At 33.1% G+C, this 19674-nt stretch overlaps 1 protein-coding gene across 1 annotated transcript; it reads right to left on the bottom strand.

The window, feature by feature from the left end:
• Positions 1-17319: 17319 nt before the first annotated feature.
• Positions 17320-19662, bottom strand: LOC119666312. The gene has a single exon (XM_038075595.1). It carries the CDS (start codon positions 19660-19662, stop codon positions 17320-17322), a length of 2343 nt encoding a protein of 780 aa, XP_037931523.1.
• Between the last annotated feature and the right edge of the window lie 12 nt (positions 19663-19674).

Consider the following 19674-nt stretch of genomic DNA (forward strand, 5'->3'; position numbering starts at 1 on the left):
AATAAAATAATAAATATGAATAATAAAAAATAAAATGAACAAATAAGTAAAAAAATAATAAAATAAATAAAGTACATAAAATAAATAAAATAAATAAAATAAATAAAATAAATAAAATAAATAAAAGAAATAAAGTAAATAAAATAAATAAAATAAATAAAATATGTAAAATAAATAAAATAAATTAATAAAATACATAAATAAAATAAGTAAATAAAATAAGTAAATAAAATAAATAAAATAAATAAAGTAAATAAATAAATACAATAAATAAATAAAATAAATAAATGAAATAAAAAATTAAATCAAAAATAAAATAAAGAATGAAAAATGATATGTAAATAAAATAATATAAGAAATAATGCTAAACTAAAATAAAATGTAAATAAAATAAAATCAAAATAAAATACAATAAACAGAAATTCAATTAATTAAAATAATATAAAAATAACTTCTTTGCTGTTCACTATTTTTCGAAACCTTTCTGAAAAAAAACAGTATAATTACAAAAAATTATACAACAAAAAAACAAAAATAAAATACAAAAAAAAATACAATAAAATAAAAAGAAATAAATTGAAACAAAAAAATAAAATAAAAAAAATTAGTTTAAAAAAAAACAAAAATAAAATACTAAAAAATAAAAAGTCAATAAAATAAAATTATATCAAAATTAAATAATTAATGTAAAAGAATTTTGAATAAATGAAGATTCTTTTAAAAATATTTCCGTTTGTTTTCGCAGTCCTTATATATATTAGAAAAACTAGTTTAAGAATATATTTTAAATATGTGAAATCATTAATATTCGAAAATCTTTTGAAAGTCCGTTATTTTTAATTCTTTATTTTTAGTATTAAATAGTATTTATGGTATATAAAAAGGCATACCTTGTAAAAAATATAAATTATCCGCAAACAGAATTAAAACAGTATCGTCGGCATTGAAATATTTTTAGAAATTATAGCTTCATGTTCTTTTGAAAAAAAATTATATTTTTAATATTATTGTTTCAAGACAAATTATACTGATTTTATTATATGAATTCCTCTCTAATACCCAATCGAATATTAAATAATCCTGAAACTAAATTACACCATTTAACATAGTCTGCTTTTGGGCACTTAAAAATTACAATGAGTAATAATTATAATAACACAAATAAACTTAATTTACTTGCATAAAAATTTACGAAGTGCTAAATTGATACTTTAAGCATTGCCACTTGTATCCTGCAAGATTTTATTGAAAAAATTTTATTTTTCTCGGTACTTGGTACTTGGCAGTGCTGCCCTCTTAGTTAAACCACAACGCCGCTCCGCTTATTTATTATTTATCAAAAGAATAAAGTACATTTCGTGTGAGTATGTTTGTGGTTGATTTGATTGCTTTATGCACCCTGAGAGTGGCCACATGAATTTCAAATCAGCATCACGTTGAAAGGGAAATTCGAGAAGAAAAATTACGGCTTCGAAAAGTAAGAAAACCTTTAGCACAGTGAAATGCAGAAAGAAAAAAAGCAGAACGATGAAGAAGTGCCAGAATCAAAAAGAAACGTGTTGCACGTCTTGCTACCACTTTCGGTCCGAACTCTGGCAAAGTGATATGGTAGGAATGTCAGAGGGATATCGGGTATGGGTGTACCCACACGTAGATAAACGTACGTATTTTTTTATTTTCGGTCGGTTCTCACAGTAATTTGAAATTCATGCGCTTCGTATGTGGAATAAATTTCTGATTTTAATTTGCTATGACTAAAAGTAGTTGGTGTGGAAAAAATAAAAAAGTAGATAGGAGTAAACGGATTTATGTGTGTGTTGGTCGAAGTTGCAGCCAATAGAAATTTATGGCCATTGAAATTTTTATATGCAAAGTTCGAAGCCGGACACTGATATTCTTAGTGACTGTGTATCTTGTAGGTTGTTTGTAAAAATTTTAAAAATTTCATTGCATACTTCTGTGCGTTGCATACGAAATCCTTGCTGCTGCCAAGCTGCCAAGCTGCCATTGCTGCCATTGCTGCTTGATTTAAAGCAGTTCACACAGCAAAGTTGATTACACAAGTTTTGGACTCATTGTTTGCCTATCCGTTTGTTTACTTCTTTGTTGATTTGTTTGCTTATTTGTTTGTTTACTTCTTTGAATTTAATCACACAAACAAGTTCTGTGCTAACTTTTAAAGTGTAAATTTTTGTGCTTACACTACACTATACTACACTGCACGAAATGTCGAGATGCCGAGATGTTTTCTACAAATGCATTACATATGGCATTTGTCATTGTGGTTGTTTTTGTTTTTGTTTTGGTTTTAGCATTTGTATTGGTATTTGTTTGTAACTCCATTTGCAACGGAAATGCGTTTTTGTTTATTCTCATACCCGAAGCTCTTTACTCTTGCTAGCACAGCAAGTTGCACTGCGGTCGCTCCATTTACACTACGATATGGCTGCCCTGCTGTTATTTGGCAGCTCCTCTGCCCCCTGTAGTTGTGCAAGTAAAACGGAAATTGATGCTAAACTTGACAAAGATGTGCGGAAGTCATAAAGTCAAAGCAGGAAATGGTATTTGTGGTAACGAATATGAATGTGGATGCACTATTTTCATAGTGTCTTTATACCTTTGAAATTTAAGTGCCTTTTTTTAGTAAGTACAATGTGAAACGTTGTAATGAATAACTGTTTAAATAGTAAATAAATCCAAAAATACTTTCTGAAATATTTGTGCAATATAACAGAATTTTTAATTAGTTTTTATGTATTCTAAAAAAAAAAGCTAACTTATTTTTCCTCACAAAATAATTAAAAATGCGGGATAAAAATTAGAATTTACTTTTACTAAAATCAGAAATTCGAACTGGAACCTAACAGGAAAACAACTAAAATTTTTTTGGTTTGAATTAACTTTTATTAACAATCTTAATACAATCTTTATTCACAATAGTGTGTAGGGTACAAACACTTTTTTCATTAATTTCGTTAGCTTACTACAGTATCGGTACTGACCTATAATGACTGTTTTCGGAGTTATAGCTCTGCAAATGAGGAGGATATGGTGGAGTCGTGCGTTTTCGCATTATTCGTACGCAGACTAGAGATCAACGTAGGCACCACACTTATCCATGGTATTACAACTGACTATTATATGAGTCCAAATAAGCTTTAGCCACAACATCGTCACTCCAATATTACCTAATTTATATTAAGTTGGTCACCGCAATTACTCTTTAGTAATACAAGATAAAACAACACGTCTGTGGGAGCAATTATGTGATCTTACGATGCTGTTGCAAATTTACAGAGTACTGTAAGATTCATACCTGAGACGTCCGCGTAATTATGAAATTGTGAAGTCCTTAATTCAGGCTTGTTCATGACAATACATACTCGTAAAGCTTTTATTATTTATATCCAAGTCTTTCCATATTCTGCACTCGGCACTATTGTTGAATGCTATCTACTATATGTGCAGCATTAGTAGATATAGTACTGTCACCTTTACGTGTAAACGCATGTACAAATCTTCTTTTAATCTTCTTTTTGCAGTTTTACAGAATATTTTTCTGATCTCGTCAGTCTCGTTATGTGAATTTTTGAAGAGTTTCTGTTTATCGTATTCTTTCATTTTCCATTTATCTAGATTTTTTTAAATTCAATAAAGTGAATGAAATAAACGTAATTATTTAATATAATATAATATAATAAAATATAAATTTATTTGCATATATGAAATACTTTAATTGAAATATAATAATAATAGCAATAAATACCACCATCAACAGTTTCATTAATTTCAATTAAAAAATTATATAATTGAACTGGAAACGTACAGAAAGAATATTTAAAGAATATGAAATTAAATAAAGCATACTTTTTGGCGCTTCAAGGTTTGCTCATAAATCAAATGCAATTAACGTTAATTAAATACACATCAAATAAGCATGACCACAAATGCAAAAACAACAACTGCGACACGTATAACAACAACAAACTCATTTTTCATAGCACGAACTGGAGAGTCAGAAAATGCGCTCCTAATCAAAGCACAATAAAGCGAAATATATATATATAAATATATATGTATACGTTACAATGGCTAACTAAAATGAAAGGGAGCATGAAATAAAGTTTCTCGGTTAACCCAAAAGTATGCTACTCAAATTGAAAATTTGTGAAAATTGTCTAAGTGTAGAAAACAGATCACCGCAGTCAACCGCAATGTTCTACATTCATTCATTATCGTCAACGTTGGTCCTTCCAAATGAGGCAGAAATTTTGAAGTACACTCAAGGCTAAAGCAGGCCACTAATACTTCCAACAACCAAACGTGCACAGACACTCGTCCTTAGTACTCCTTTGAAGCGATGAATGTACATAATACTTTGGCGTGGGGCAGGAAGGGATGGCATTTTTCTAGTTTGCCAAATTGCAATTGTATTGCGTAAATCAAATAAATAAATTTTTACCCTTAAGCAAACGTTTTCCTCTTCTAATACTGCTTCCGTATTGTATGCGAAAAATGGAGTGGAGCATTTGCCTGTTACGATGTGAATAAAAACACCAACAACAAAAACTGATTTACCAACAACACAACAATTTCTGTAGAAATCTTACTTGATTTTGCAGTTTTTTTTGTTTTTTTTTTTTGGCAAGCATTTCAAGGTTGTTAGTCCTTATTGTTGTTATTTGCCTTTGCCGCACTTAAGCATATTAGAATTATTGAAAATGTAATTCTCGTCTCGTTCCCCCATTTAAGGAAATGATTTATACCGCATGGCATTCCACTCACTCACAATATTGCATACTCCTCCTCCTGTTACTTCCTTTTTATTTATTACATTTTTAAGCTCTTGGTGTTGATGTTGTTATTGTTGTTTATGTTGTTGTTGCTGTTTGTGTTGGTGTTGTTGTATATGTTTTTAGCTCCACATGCAGTTTATTATGCTTTTGCTTCAAGCTGTCGCTAACACAGTGCGTTCATTTTAATTGCTTGTTGATTAGAAAGCTCATTAGCCTGCAAATGCTTTTAATAATTAAGATATTTAATTTCAGTAGCGAAATCAGCTTAAACATGTTGTTGGGCTTGAATCATCCTTGAAATATGTTACGAAAATTTACTTCGAAAAATATCAGTTTTTGGCTAGAATCATCCTTGAAATATGCAACAAAAATTTAATTCGAAATTTTAAGTGCTTAAATTGTTGTATGAAAGAGATAATTCCTATCTCTCTCTCTCTTTCGTTTCGAACCAAAATAATTTATTTAATTAATTAAATGATGCTTGGCATGTTGGCGTGACTGTTTTGCATTACAAAAATACCGAAAACGTTTGAAATAATTGTTCCGCTCTTAATAATTCTTTCATAGAAATTCTTGTTAAAATGCTTGGCATTAGATTTATCCTAATTTCCTTTTTATTCACTTCGCTTTGAAGTTGAATTTTGATAAATTTATCTACATTCACTTTGATCTAGATTTAGGGAAATAAAATTTTTTAGTGTGGGAAAAATACTGATGTTAAGAGATATATATTATTGTGTTTTCTGCAAATATATTTTCTTTTTCCTCTTCATATATGTGTTTAAATAGAAAACGAATGGATGAAATAAATAAGATTATTTTTATAGATAGAAAAAACACACAAAAATAAAAAATTCTAATAACATCAATCATGTATGTTGTTTTGAATTTATTGAATCAATGGATTTTTTTTCTGTATTATTTGGAGATTACAAATATAATATTTTATAAATTAAAAACAAAAGTTCTCTTTAAGAATAATTAACACTTAATTTTTCATAAAATTGTTACAGTAAGAAAGCATACTATACCAAATTTCTATACATTTAATGCTTGTTTCCTATGGACCTTCCAGATCATCGTTGAGCTATTAGAATAACAAGAAACTAAGAATAGTGCTAGCTTTTTTACTTTTATATATAAATATATATATAAAGCTTACATTTATGCCAACGTCTTCTACTAAAAGCTACTAAAAGTAATTATACAACTTAATTATTAATATTATACTTTCTTTAATCAACTTTAAACTTTTTTAAACTTTTTATAAATCACAATATTAAAGTTCAAATGAAAATATTTGTACTAGAAAATTCCACAAGAAAGACAATAAGAAAACATCAATATTATACATTTAAGTTATTGAGTGGTATATATAAAATATCACATTTGGTTTGAATTACCCTATTAAACTAAATTCTATGTCTCTTCTATGGACCCTTCCGTTTCAGTCTCTGCACTTGCCACCGTAGACAAAAGTTGATTTGCGATTATTTTTCATGACTGGCGAATAGGAATTGGGTTCATATTCTCTCAGAAGACAAGTCAATAGCTACATGACCCCTATACTTTAAATGTAGAACCTCCGAGTTGCCGGAGTAACTGACTAATCTACATCCAGGTTTGTACAGAACCTGGTTTAAGCTGTTGAGTGCCCCATTTTTTAACACGCTAAGCGATATTTCCACCATTAGTAACATATTGGCCAGAAATACTAATGCGTCCGGTTAGTTGAAATATGCCCATCCATATAGAATCAAAATAGCTTTCTTAGCTAATTGAGGAGAAACATTCTTGTCAATTGTTAAGCTGACTCAATTTTATGTTGACAACTATATGCAAATTGACTGCATTTTTTTTTTCAAAAAAAATTCACTTGTCTCTTTAGATGCCCCATAAAGGTGTTACTGTAGAGTACGATTTGTTGAGGCTTCACAGCCGATTAGCGCACTATGCTGGATTGCTCAATCTCCTGCATAATAATACCTGTCGCAAATATGAAGAGCATGATGAAAGTGCTGAAACCATGGCGCCAATTTATTATTTTAGGGGTCTCCTTTTCTGAACATTTTGTCCAACTTTATGACCTCCCTCTAAAAAGAATTTTAAGCTTTGCCGAAAGATCAAGGTGGTTTCTAGATCACTTAATTTCGCATATATCTGTATATATGTATGCCTTATGTATGCAACGAGTCTAATTAGATGCTTTAGATCGCCGGAATAACTTCACCTGAACTTCGGTATTTATTATTATTTACTAATTTACTAGTTTTATTGTTAAGTTTTTGTTTTATGCTCTCGCTCTCTCTCTTTCTCTCTCTCTCTCTCTCTCTCCGTCTCTCTCTCGCTCTCTATTTTAAAAACTAATATTATTTTTTAATTAATTTTAAGGTATCGGCAAGAGTCGAGACACCATTTGGTGTCAGCATTCCAAACTTGCAAGACTATTCCAGCGATATGGTCTATTTCAGCGATAACGCTTTCATTTTCTTCCTCATCTTCGCAGTATCGACCATAGTCTGGAGCTATCGTACTAATTTTGTTAGCATTGGTTTCCATTATACAATATTTCGTTATTTCTCCTCCCATTACGGAGATCAAACTCTTATTTCTTCAAGATATGTAGTTAAAGTATTTTGTTTGAAAATGTATATCTTCCACTTCGGTGTTTTTCAGTCTAGTTTCAGTTTTATGTTCCAATTGATTGTTCTTGAAAATTGCTAGTTTTTTCCATCTGGCGCTGACCTCTCTTCATACTGAATGATTTATGAATTTGTATTTTAATATATTTAACATTTTATTTACTCAATTTTGGAACTTCAATCCAACAGACTCAGACACTTCCTTTAAATATTAATCACATTAGCAAAAATTCACATTTGAGTGGTAAACAAATATTTTCCATATTTATTTTTTGCATGCTGTTCACCTTTGGTAGGTAAAAAACTATTTCCTTAATTGAAGTTTATTTAAACAAAAACAAAAGTAAAAATAAAATAAATCAGAATATCAGAAGAATCTCTATTCCTTGATGTATCAAATCCTTGATGAAAATCAAAATGTAAACATCGCCACTGAATGCACACCAAACATCGCATATTTCGGCATTTATTGTTTTTGTTTTAGTGCTGCCATTTGCAATGCTTTTATTTTTGTTTTTGTTTTTGTTAATTTTTGTTTTGTTTTTTATTTTTTTCGTTGTTCGTTTTTGGTTGCTTGTATTGATTGGCATGCAAAGAGAAATGACAGAGTTCAAACTCTGTTGTATCGTCCTTTCATCTGTGCAATGTAGCCAAACTAGCTGCTGTGTACGTGTGTGTGTGTGTGTGTGTTCGCCTGCAATGTGCTGAGCTGAAGTCTTGGGGTAAAATAAAATGCAATGGGGTGATTATTGATCAATTTGTATCAATTTGAAATCACTTGCGAAAGATAAGTTCACTAAAGTGTGCATACAAATTCTTACTTACATATAACATATGTATGCATGTAGTGCTGTACTTGTGTACGCTGGCTGCTGTGTGATTGTGTGTGCTTCTATAACAATGTTGCTGCCCATACTTAACATTTTTATTTGTATTTGTTTTTGGTTGTCACATACGCTTTTAGCTTGATTGTTGTTAGAATTTATGTTTATTTATTGTTATTGTAAGATAAAAGGGGACAAAAAAATATGAAGTGCGACTTGTGTTATAGCACATCGCACCATTCCCCACTATGCCATTTCCACAGTGAATGCGAGTTATGCTGTAGTTACTATTCTCACCATCCACACTCCTACAAACTCCATACTCCATACTCCGCAACTTCTTCTTGTGAGTTTATGGCAAATGGGCATTATTATTGATATATTATGTGGCACTTTGTGCGGTAGGCGTTGCTTGTAGTGTAGTGTGATGGCTTGGCGTGAACATGTTACGATGTGTCGCATACGAGTACGCACTTTCGCTCACCCACTGGGGAATCGAATTTGCCCAGTAAATTGTGTTACACATAAACTTTTTTGTATATTTTCTTGCAATTATGCGAAAAGTTTTTGAGTGTTTCAGTGTTTCAATGTTTCAGTTTATCAAAGTGGCGTAAAAGTGTCGTCTACTCGTAATGGCCAAAGATTAAGTGCGGTAAATTGCACATTGAGGGTTAATTGAATTTTTTCCCCTGCCCTCTAGGTTTTCCCATATTTCTTTTATTAATAAAATTCAATTAATATAAATATTAATATTAGCTTATATTTATTGTATTCAATTTAATAATAATAATAATTAAATAATAATAATAATAAATTATTTGTTGTTAATTTTTTTAAAATAATTTATTTATTAATTTTATAAATATTGATTAATTAAATATTAGTTGTTTAATTTTATATAACAAAATTAATCATTATTTGTTATTATTAAATTAAATAAATATTTAATAAAATTAAAGAATGTTGAATATTAATTCTTTAGTTTTAATTTAACAAAATTAATCATTTTTAGTTATTATTAATTTAAATGAATAAAGAGGTTTTTCGAAAAGTAGTGAACTACAACAACAAAAATTTTATTTTTTATATTATTTTAATTAATTGAGTTTTTGGCTGACCAAACAGCTGGTTCGAGTATTGCCAAATACCCATCATCAGTGGTCTTGGAAATAATTCTTGTATTTAATTATTCGTAAATAATTATTTTTTGAGACTGCAAGTAAATGAATAATTAATAAATTATGAAAAATTGAATATTAATTCTTTAACTTTAATTTGGCAAAATTAATCATTATAAGTTATTATTAAATTTAAGGAATAGATATTTCTGAATTTATTTATATCTGGTTTCTTCTGGTTTTGGTTTTTGGAATATGTTTTAATAATATCTGAATTTTTTGTTGGAACGCAATTACAGGAATTATTGGTCTCTATTCAGACCATGCTTAGTTAACTATTACAGATGTGAGGAGTCATGGTCAAGTAGCCTCCGCCAGCCAACCCAATCGGGTTGCTATCGCAAGTTGGTAGTACCGACTGCCTCTATTTTGTTGGTCATCTGGGCCTGCCTAAACAGCTTCTTTCACCGAAGGGCACCGAATCACACATCTTACTAACTTTTACTCGTAACACTTATCACGCTTTGTGTGATATATTATTCATATGACATAAGTTTCATTTATAAAATTATCATTTTATTTAATTGATTCACAGCATCTATGATTTAATATTTTTGTTTAAAGCTTGTATAGTATCCTTCCTATCCTTGAATCCCTATGTTCCATGAAATACTCTCCTAGGTGTTTCTTTTGTTTGTGCATTAGTGCCGCGAATTTTCCTAACACATGGTATGCGGTTTCTTCTTCCCAATATAGATCTCTTTCCATTCGTAAGAATGAATAGAGTTTTTTGCTTGGACCGCAGAAATGTTCTGGGGCTATCATTATTGAAGCTGCGCCTCTTATTACGAGTTTATCTGCCATTTCATTGCCTTCATGTCCAGAAATCCATATTAACTGCACAAGATTGTTCCAGTCAAGTATGTTCAGCTTGTCTATACACTTCCATACTAGTTTGGATGTCACCAGGTAAGATATCAGGGCCATTATAGCAGCCTGGCTATCAGTCAGTATTGCAATACTACGGCTCCGGTAGTTACGTTCAAGGTTAAAACTGGAGTATATAGCTATCGCTTATATCTCCACTTGAAAGCTGGTTACATGGCTTCACAGGATTCTTGCATATAAAAGCAAGCAATATTAGGAGAAAAAAGGAGAATACTTGAATACTGGTTATAACTTATGGTACCATAAATAATAAGTTGAACTTACTTTGAAGTTATAGCAGAACGGTCTGATATTCTTAGACATCAAGTTTTATAACAAAAAAGTTAACGTGGGCATATCACTTTTCAACATATTTATATCTAATTCCTTTACTTCTATTTGACCGATAGATATTTATAGATCTTTGTGAATTTTCTGATTTGCAATAAAGAATGTTGCTTTTGTAATTATCCTTAACAATGAGGTTTCTAAAGCGATTGAAGCGCTTGCATTGACAAAAACTTAATGCAATGTTAGGTATAAGCACCGCATATCCTTTTTTTTAAGGATTTATTTACTTTTATGTTTCATATTTTCGTTTAATAATCTGTCTATATCTGATGCATTGCACAACTACACTCACGTCCTATTCTTCTACTCACAACTGCCGGTGCATTTCCTTTCGATTCAAGTGATGGACACCTAAAAACAATAGGAGTAAATAATTTATTAATTAAGTGCTGTCAGTTGCATTTGAGAATGTTAGCTTGACCACTTTTTGACATAGCAGCTGTCATCTAAAGCAAAACCAATTAAACTTTTATGGAGTTATTTAAAAGTTTGTACTTGAAATGCATTTGAGGTAATCAAACGATGTCAAATACAATTGACAATTGTCAATTGTCAATATTAATGAAATGGTTTATGTACCTCAGGAGAAATTGATATTGTTTTCTCGTTACAATAAAAATTGCAATTATTGTTAACTGATTTGGATTTTTTAATTAAAGTTTTTAGATAGAAAATATTGCTTTCAACTTTTGCTTATTACTTGAAATGGTGTTTTGAAGTTGGTATCTTTCAGACGCTTGCACATCTGGTTACCCTCATGGTGGGATAATGTAATGATATTCATATATATTGTATTATTAAATTTATTTTTATCTATTGATATATCCAGTAATATTGATATTGATATTCAGATGTCTGAGTTGGTGAATCAGCACCTTTACTCTATTTTATCTGTGGACAATTTTAAGTCACACTAAATACGGGGCTTTACGGGGCTTTATAATATGATGGATCTGATATCTTTGTATCTGCCTGTGTTTATCAAATTTCGCTGTATTTTTAGGATACTGAGAGTTGGATTATTGTGACTGTCAATTGTATTGAATAGTTTCAGAGCACGATCTTTAATGTATTTTTCAACTGAATCCACTCTCAGATCTCTGTGGATATCAGCTCCTCTTACATACCATGGGGCGTTAACCAGTTTTCTTAAGGCAATATTTTGCCCTCTTTGAAGAATTTTTAAAGTTGAGCTTGGCGCTTGGCAAAACGCTATACTGCCATAGAGTAGTCCTGGTTTAATAATTTGCTTAAATATGCTAACTCTATTCTTTATGTTGAGCTTTTTGCTGCTGATGAGCGGGTGAAGGGAGTGTAATATTCGGGCAGCTTGAGCTCGTTTGGACTTGAAATGTGCTTTCCAGGAGTGCTTGTTATCAAAGGTTATGCCAAGGTATTTGAGAGTATCGGCCCATTCTATTTCTTGTTCTTCTACCTTTAATTTTCTGGGAGCTTGGCGGCGCTTCCTGGTAATAAAAATTGCCCGAGTCTTTTCTGCGTTCAGTTTTATTTTCCACTTTTTAAAATACTGAACAAGTACGTCAATGTGACTCTGTATGGTATTGGAGACATTGCAGGCTATTTTGTCTGAGTACACAATACAAGTGTCGTCAGCATAGAGCGATAGTATAGAAGGCTCGAGTTTCGGTATGTCTGCAGTGAACAGGCTATGGAGCAGTGGAGATAACGGTGACCCCTGTGGTACTCCAGCCTGTATCGATTTTACTGAAGAGGTTGAATTGTTCACTTTGACTTGGAACGACCTTTCATTTAAGAAACTGCCTATGAGCTTGATGATAAATGGTGGAAAGTTCTGAGCAGCCATTTTCACAATTAGGCCCGAGTGCCAGACTTTGTCAAAGGCTTTAGCGACATCAAAAGAGATAAGACCAGTCGACATCCTTCTTCTAAGTGCAGATTGTATATGTTGTGCTATTTTGGCCAATTGTAGTTCCGTTGAGTGGTTGTCTCTGAAGCCAAATTGCTCATCAGGGATAATATTATTCGAGCTTAGGTGGTCTTTCAATTTTGCCAGAATGACTCTTTCTGCTACTTTCCCTAGAGTAGGAAGTAAGCTGATGGGACGCCAATTCTGTGGGAACTTCAGGTCTTTGTTTGGTTTAGGAAGCATAATGACCTTCGCTTTTTTCCAACAAATAGGGAAGTACCCAAATTTAAGAATTGCATTGGTTATTTCCGCTACTTTGATGAGGACGTTTTCTGGAAGGTTTTGAAGACAGATATTGCCGATACCATCATAACCCGGGGCAGAACGTTTGTTGAGATTACTTATTATTAATGCTATTTCACAGTGAAAAAATATACAGGTAAAAAATTTCTTCGTTTGAAGAATTTTTAAAATTTGTGATTGAATTTCACGAGGACTAGATTTGCTAGTGAAAAACAGTTGACAAATTTTTCGTTTGCGAAAGTATTTTACTGAATGTCTGCTTTCATTATAAAAGTCTGTGTTAGAATACACAATAGAACTATATTAAAAAAATATATTAAATATTGAATATTGTACGCTACTTGATGCTAACCCAGATCCTTAATCTGTGTTAGCTTGGTAGCCAATTTTTATGTGTAATGTAGTTTGAGCACTTGTAACCCAAACTACTTGTATTTTCTATTTTGATTAGTTTGAGCACTTGAAACCCAAACTAACCGATGCGAGAAAGTAAGAAAGTTATAATTGATTTTTCTTTTCCTTCTGAACTTTATTAAAATTATTTCTTATATTTATACAAAATTATTTAATTAACAAGCTATTAAATTATGCATTAATTGACAATAAATATTAATGCATAATTCACAAATAAATAAATTTGCCTACGCTGTGCTGACATAATTATAGGCCAACATATTACACACTTTCTTCAGTGCATTGACCAACAAGAAACGCTGATAATGCAAAATTGCACTTTTCGTTGGTCAATGACTGGTCGCAGTGTTGGCCCAAATAATATGTAAACACATGTAACCAAATATCATAAAAAATAAAAATATAAAATAATATGAATTAAATGCAAACATAAACATTCTCCCCGCCGTTGAGTGCCAACTCAACTTGTCCTAGGTTGTGGTCACAGTGAAGTCCAAATTTTGTTGACGTAATTCTGCATTTTGCATATCATTTCCTCGTGTTGAAATTTCGCTTATTGTGTGTTTCTGACATCTGTTGTGTTTGGTTTTCCAAGTAATGATTATGATTATTGTTATAGAAATCAACAACGCCAAATAACTTATCGTATGATGATGAATACTGTTTAGTCGCACTCTAGAGGGAAGATATGTCAAATTTTCCTTAGTTAGCCGATTTTGCAATTCTGTCAGTTCCTTGAGTTGTGTTTTTACATCATTTGGTGTTGTATTGAAGATTTTCTGCATCTCATTAATGTGTACAACTGTTGATAAGTTTCCAAATCGTGGAAATGACGTGGATACAGTGCTGGAGATAAAATAGTGGCCATGTATAGTTATTTCTGCGTTTTTAATGATGCACGTAGGTCCAAATGTAAGCATTCCGGATCCTATCAGTGAGAACTGACTTAAGTAGGTCTCACAACTAGCTGACATCAATGTTTCGAATTTTGTTGCGTATAGCCACTGGTTCGGGTTGTGTAGTTGTTTCAATGCAATATTTCCTTGAAGTTTTATTATATTGCATGTTGTTGACTGATTACCATTAAATAGATTAATTTCACATGAATGTACTGATGATGCTATACCTAGTCTTGTTTGTTTATTAGCGCAAAGGTATATATTATCCTTGGTTAAAAAACATTCCCGTAATTCATGGTCATCAAATGGAATGTACTGATCTCGAACAGTATTGGTTGCCAAGTACTCCACTTCAGTTTTGATAATTATCATAGTTTTGTTTATTACAACCGGTATCGGTGTTGTCTTGAACAATTCAAATTGCTGCTTGTCTAGCAGTGGTAGTTGTATTAAAAATAATACATGCTGATTTTTAATTGTTGACTTCACTTTCATTAGCTTGTAAAAATCGGTCAAATTGTCTTCTGTGAACGGTAGTGTACGCGATGATGGTAAGTGGCCTTTGATTCTGTTGATCTCCTTTGTTAATTGATCAGGAGTTAATAGCAGTGGACTGATTTTCCCATGATGTGTGTCTGTAAGCACATCAATTATCTCCGACTGGATGTGTTGAAGATTGGATACCATTAATGTGAGTTCTGCAGATAATGAAAGTAGTAATTGAGTGACATGTATTTGTTCTGTTGTAGTTCCAATTCTATTCAGAAACTCATCAACCTGCTTTTGCAAATGATTCATTCGGAACTGCATGGTAACTTCATCTCGTTTGATTATATTTATTGTGGAATCTATAATAGATGTTTGATTATGAATTAACTGCATTGCATAATCATCTCTACTGTTAAGTTGGTTTATTGTGTCAGACATGCTCTCAGCGTAGTCTGAATCAAGCACTCCGAATAAGGTGTGTGCAATATTTCCTACTATGTTAATTGCAGCTCGCTTGTTCCGGCTTTTATATAATAATGTTTGGTCTTGCAACAATTCATCTCTTGCATGTTTAAAATGAGTATAGAGAGAAGTACATGCTGTATGTGCTTGCAATTCTGAACATAAACGTTTGATAGTTTTAGTCCCGTTGTTGAAGGAGTCCATTTCGGTCCAATATGGATGAAGATCATAGTAAACAATCATTTTCCATTCCGCCGTTGCTACTTTCATCAAACCAATGGATTCAACGTATATTCCTAAGTTATTGTCGAAACGTGTTACATTCACTGAATTCCCTAATACCAATGGCAGGAATAATAGAGATAATAACATTGTGCACAGTAATGAATTAGACATTGGCCGTGAATACTTTTTAGGTGGCTCGTCTTGATCTGCGCCTTCGTGTGGTGTTTTCGAATTCGCTTTTGTAAAACTTTTTGAAAGTTGTTCATCAGAAGCAAGAGATTGTTCATCGGATGGAAACAGAGGCGCTAGTCTTGTCAAAGGACGTCTTAGAGTTCCTGATGCCATTCTAACATCAACCACGCGAACTAGACCGTCAACTCCCTTATATACCTTTGCAATACGTCCAAGCGGCCATTTTAATGTAGGAACATTATCTTCCTTGATGATTACAAGAGTACCTTCTTTTATATTTGGATTGGCTGCTTTCCATTTGTGTCGACATTGTAGTTCAGTGAGGTACTCGGTTTTCCAACGTTCCCAAAAGTCCAATTTGAGGCGAGAGACTAATTTCCATCTTGTCACCAAATTTATATTTCCTGATTGGGCCTTTGCATCTGCCATTGCTGTGAGTGGTTCTCCGATTAAGAAATGACCAGGTGTTAGTGCTGACAAGTCATTCGGATTACTTGACATAGGTGTCAATGGTCGAGAGTTCAGTATTGCTTCGACTTCTAGTACCACAGTCTCTAGTTCCTCATATGTTAGTGACGTGGTCTTAGTACTTCGTATCAATAGGTGTTTTGCTGATTTGACTGCTGCTTCCCACAGTCCACCGAAGTGTGGTGCACGAGGAGGTATAAATTTAAATGTTATTCCTCTTTCATTACATTCGTTAATTATCTTCTCTTGTGCCTTACTTGTTTGAATTGAGTCTGCAAGTTCAAGTAATTGATTACTTGCTCCGACGAAATTTGTGGCATTGTCACAAAACAAATTTTTACAGTGTCCTCTTCGAGCAACAAAACGTTTCAGCGATCCGATGAATGCATCTGTGGTTAAATCGCTGACTACTTCGAGATGAACTGCCTTAGTTGTAAAACAACAGTACACAGCAATGTATGCCTTGTGTGGTTTTTTGCCTCGGATTCTGTAATGTATCCAAAAAGGTCCGCAAAAGTCCACGCCAGTGGTGAGGAATGATCGCCCAGGTTGTACTCTTGTCGCTGGCAAATTACCCATCAGTTGTTCATAAAATCGTGGTCTTACTTTAGTACAACGTACACAATGTTGTACTACTGACCTTGCCATCAATTTGCCCTTAATTGGCCAGTATCGTTGACGCATGTTAGCTAGGAGAGACTGCGGACCACAGTGCATGTATTTCTTATGGACTTGTTCCATTATTAATTTGACAATGGGGTCGTTATAAGGCAACAACATAGGATGTTTGGCGTCATACGATAATGAGGCTGCATCCAACCGTCCAACAACTCTTATGATGCCTGTATTATCAATAAAAGGTGCCAGTGATGCCAATGCACTGGACTTATTTATTCTTCCATCAGATTTCATAATTTTGATTTCATTTTTAAATTCTGCATATTGAATGCTTTTGATGATGACCTGATGTGCTGCATCTAGATCATCTGGAGTCAAAAAATTGCTTGAATGATCATTTTGTTTTCTTCTGATTCTTTTTACGAATCTTAAAGTATACGATAATATCCGTTGAAGTCTTCCAAATGAGTTGTTGTGTCTTATTGAATATATGAACTCTCCAGGATTTGCTGTGCCTTCAACAACAGACAATGTAGATACTTGAGTTTCCTTCTTCCGTTCAGGATCAATGAGGGTTTCGGATTTTAATGCTGATGATGGTTTTGAAGGCCACAGTTCTTCCCGACCATGCAGGAACATAGGTCCATAAAACCACATACTTGATGACTGTAGTTTATGGGGTGCAAGGCCTCTTGATAAAATGTCAGCTGGATTGTGTTCCGAACTGACGTGGCGCCACTGACTTGTGGCTGTTAATTGATGAATGTTGCTTACTCTGTTTGCAACGAAAGTGTGAAATTTTGATGATGGAGAGTTGATCCATGATATCACACCAAAAGAACGTCTGGTAATTTCTTATTTGTAGATCGTTCTTTATTCTTTTTGCTAGTTCTGCGCCAACTACAGCTGCACAAAGTTCAAGACGAGGTAATGTCAACCTTTTCAAAGGTGCAACTCGAGATTTGGCGCACAATAGTCGTACAATAATTTGACCATTCTGAAGTGTTGATCGCATATACGCTGCAGCACCATATGCCTTTTCTGATGCATCTGTAAAGATGTGTAATTGAATGTTGGCAGGAACTTCACCCTTGAAAATATGACGAGATATCTGCAGACAATTTACTTTCGTCAAATTGTTCCGGAACACTAACCACTGTTTATGTAATTCAGTCGGCAGTTTTTCATCCCAATCCATTTTTAAATTCCATAATTCTTGAATAAAGATCTTTGCCATCACCACAACTGGTGACAAAAGTCCTAGTGGATCAAATAGCCTTGCTAAATCTGAGGTTGCACTGCGCTTCGTCGTGCTGCAAACAGGTTCCAATTTAACCTTGACGCATAAACTATCAGATTTTGGACACCAGGATAACCCAAGAGTTTTTGTTGTATCGTTATTATTTTCTAAATCTAAATTGACTTCTAAGTCATCGTGTGGAATTCCTTGTAGTAGACTTGGATGATTTGCGCACCATTTTCGCAATTTAAAACCGCTTGCTGTCAGTATTTTGTTTAATTGACTCTGAGTTTCCAACAATGTTCTCAGACTATCTGCGCCGTGTAAACAGTCATCTACATAGAAGTTTTGTTTGAGAGCAGATGCACCTAATGGATAATTTTGCATATTGTCATCAGCTAAAACTTGCAAACATTTGGTTGCTCGATACGGTGCTGATCTAGTACCATATGTTACTGTGTTGAGTTCAAAGTACTTTATCGGTTGACTTGGTTCATTTCTCCAAACGATAAGCTGACATTGTCTGTCTTCTGGATGTACAAGTATTTGTCGGTACATCTTTTCAATGTCTGTTGTAAACACATAACGAGGAAGACGGAATCGTAATAAAATAGATAGTAATTCACTTTGAACAGTTGGTCCGGTGTGTAGTAAATCGTTGAGAGATTGCCCTGATGTTGTTTTGGATGATGCATCAAATACCACACGTAACTTGGTGGTGGTACTATCAGGTTTAAGCACACAATGGTGTGGTATAAAGTAATGTGGTGACATAATCCTTTCAATATCTATTTCGGTCATATGTCCCAATTTTTCATATTCATCTAAAAACTCTACATATTGTCGTTTGAGATGACTATCCTTTGAAAGTCTACGCTCTAGTGCTAGAAATCTATTTGTAGCAATGTCTTTCGAATCTCCCAAAGCGAATCTGTCATTTATAAAAGGAAGACGAACGATGAATCGTCCCGTAACATTCTGATATGTAGTTTGAGTGAATTGAGCTTCACATTGTTGTTCTGCTATTGACAAGACCTTTGAGTGAGTATCAACTTCTTCAACCTTCCAAAGTTGTTCTATTGCGTTTTCCAAACTATCTTCTGATGCTATTCCACATGTTGCAATCATTGTGTTAGCATTTTGGATTTTTCCAGATACGATCCATCCGAGCACAGTGTTCTGTAGAATTGGTAGTTCCCTTGAAAGTTGTATTTGACCAGGACTTAGGAGTTGATGATAAAATTCTGCTCCAAGCAACATATCAATTTTGTCAGACTTATAGAATGTAGGATCTGCTAATTGGATGTTATTGGGCAGATTCCAATTTGAAATTTGTAAGTGTTGCGATGGTTGATTGGATACAATTTTTGGCAACACAAATGCTTCAAGTATTGTTTTGTAATCGGTCACTTTTGATTGCACAGAAAGTGTTGTACGACTTTTTGAACTCAATTTACCTATCCCTATGCCTTCGATGCAAATCGAACTAGAGCTTACTTGCAGCCCCAATCTGGATGCCAATCGTTCAGTCACAATATTTATTTGTGAACCTGAATCCAGTACTGCTCTGCACTCGACTGTTCTTCCATTAGAGTTGGAGGCTAAAAGTTTTGCTGTTCCTAAAAGAACGCAACTGGTATGACCACGATTGATGGATGACATTAGAGTTGTTTGTGCAAATGGCCTTGAAGTGTTTTCAACTGACGTATGATTTGATGGTTGAACTGGGTGTCTATTTTGATGCAACAGTGTATTATGTCTTCTTTGGCATATAGTACAACCCCTGCTGGAGCATTGTAATGCCATATGACCAGGTTT

This window comes from Teleopsis dalmanni, chromosome 1, assembly GCF_002237135.1.
Source record: "Teleopsis dalmanni isolate 2A chromosome 1, ASM223713v2, whole genome shotgun sequence".
Taxonomy (NCBI): Eukaryota; Metazoa; Arthropoda; class Insecta; order Diptera; family Diopsidae; genus Teleopsis; species Teleopsis dalmanni.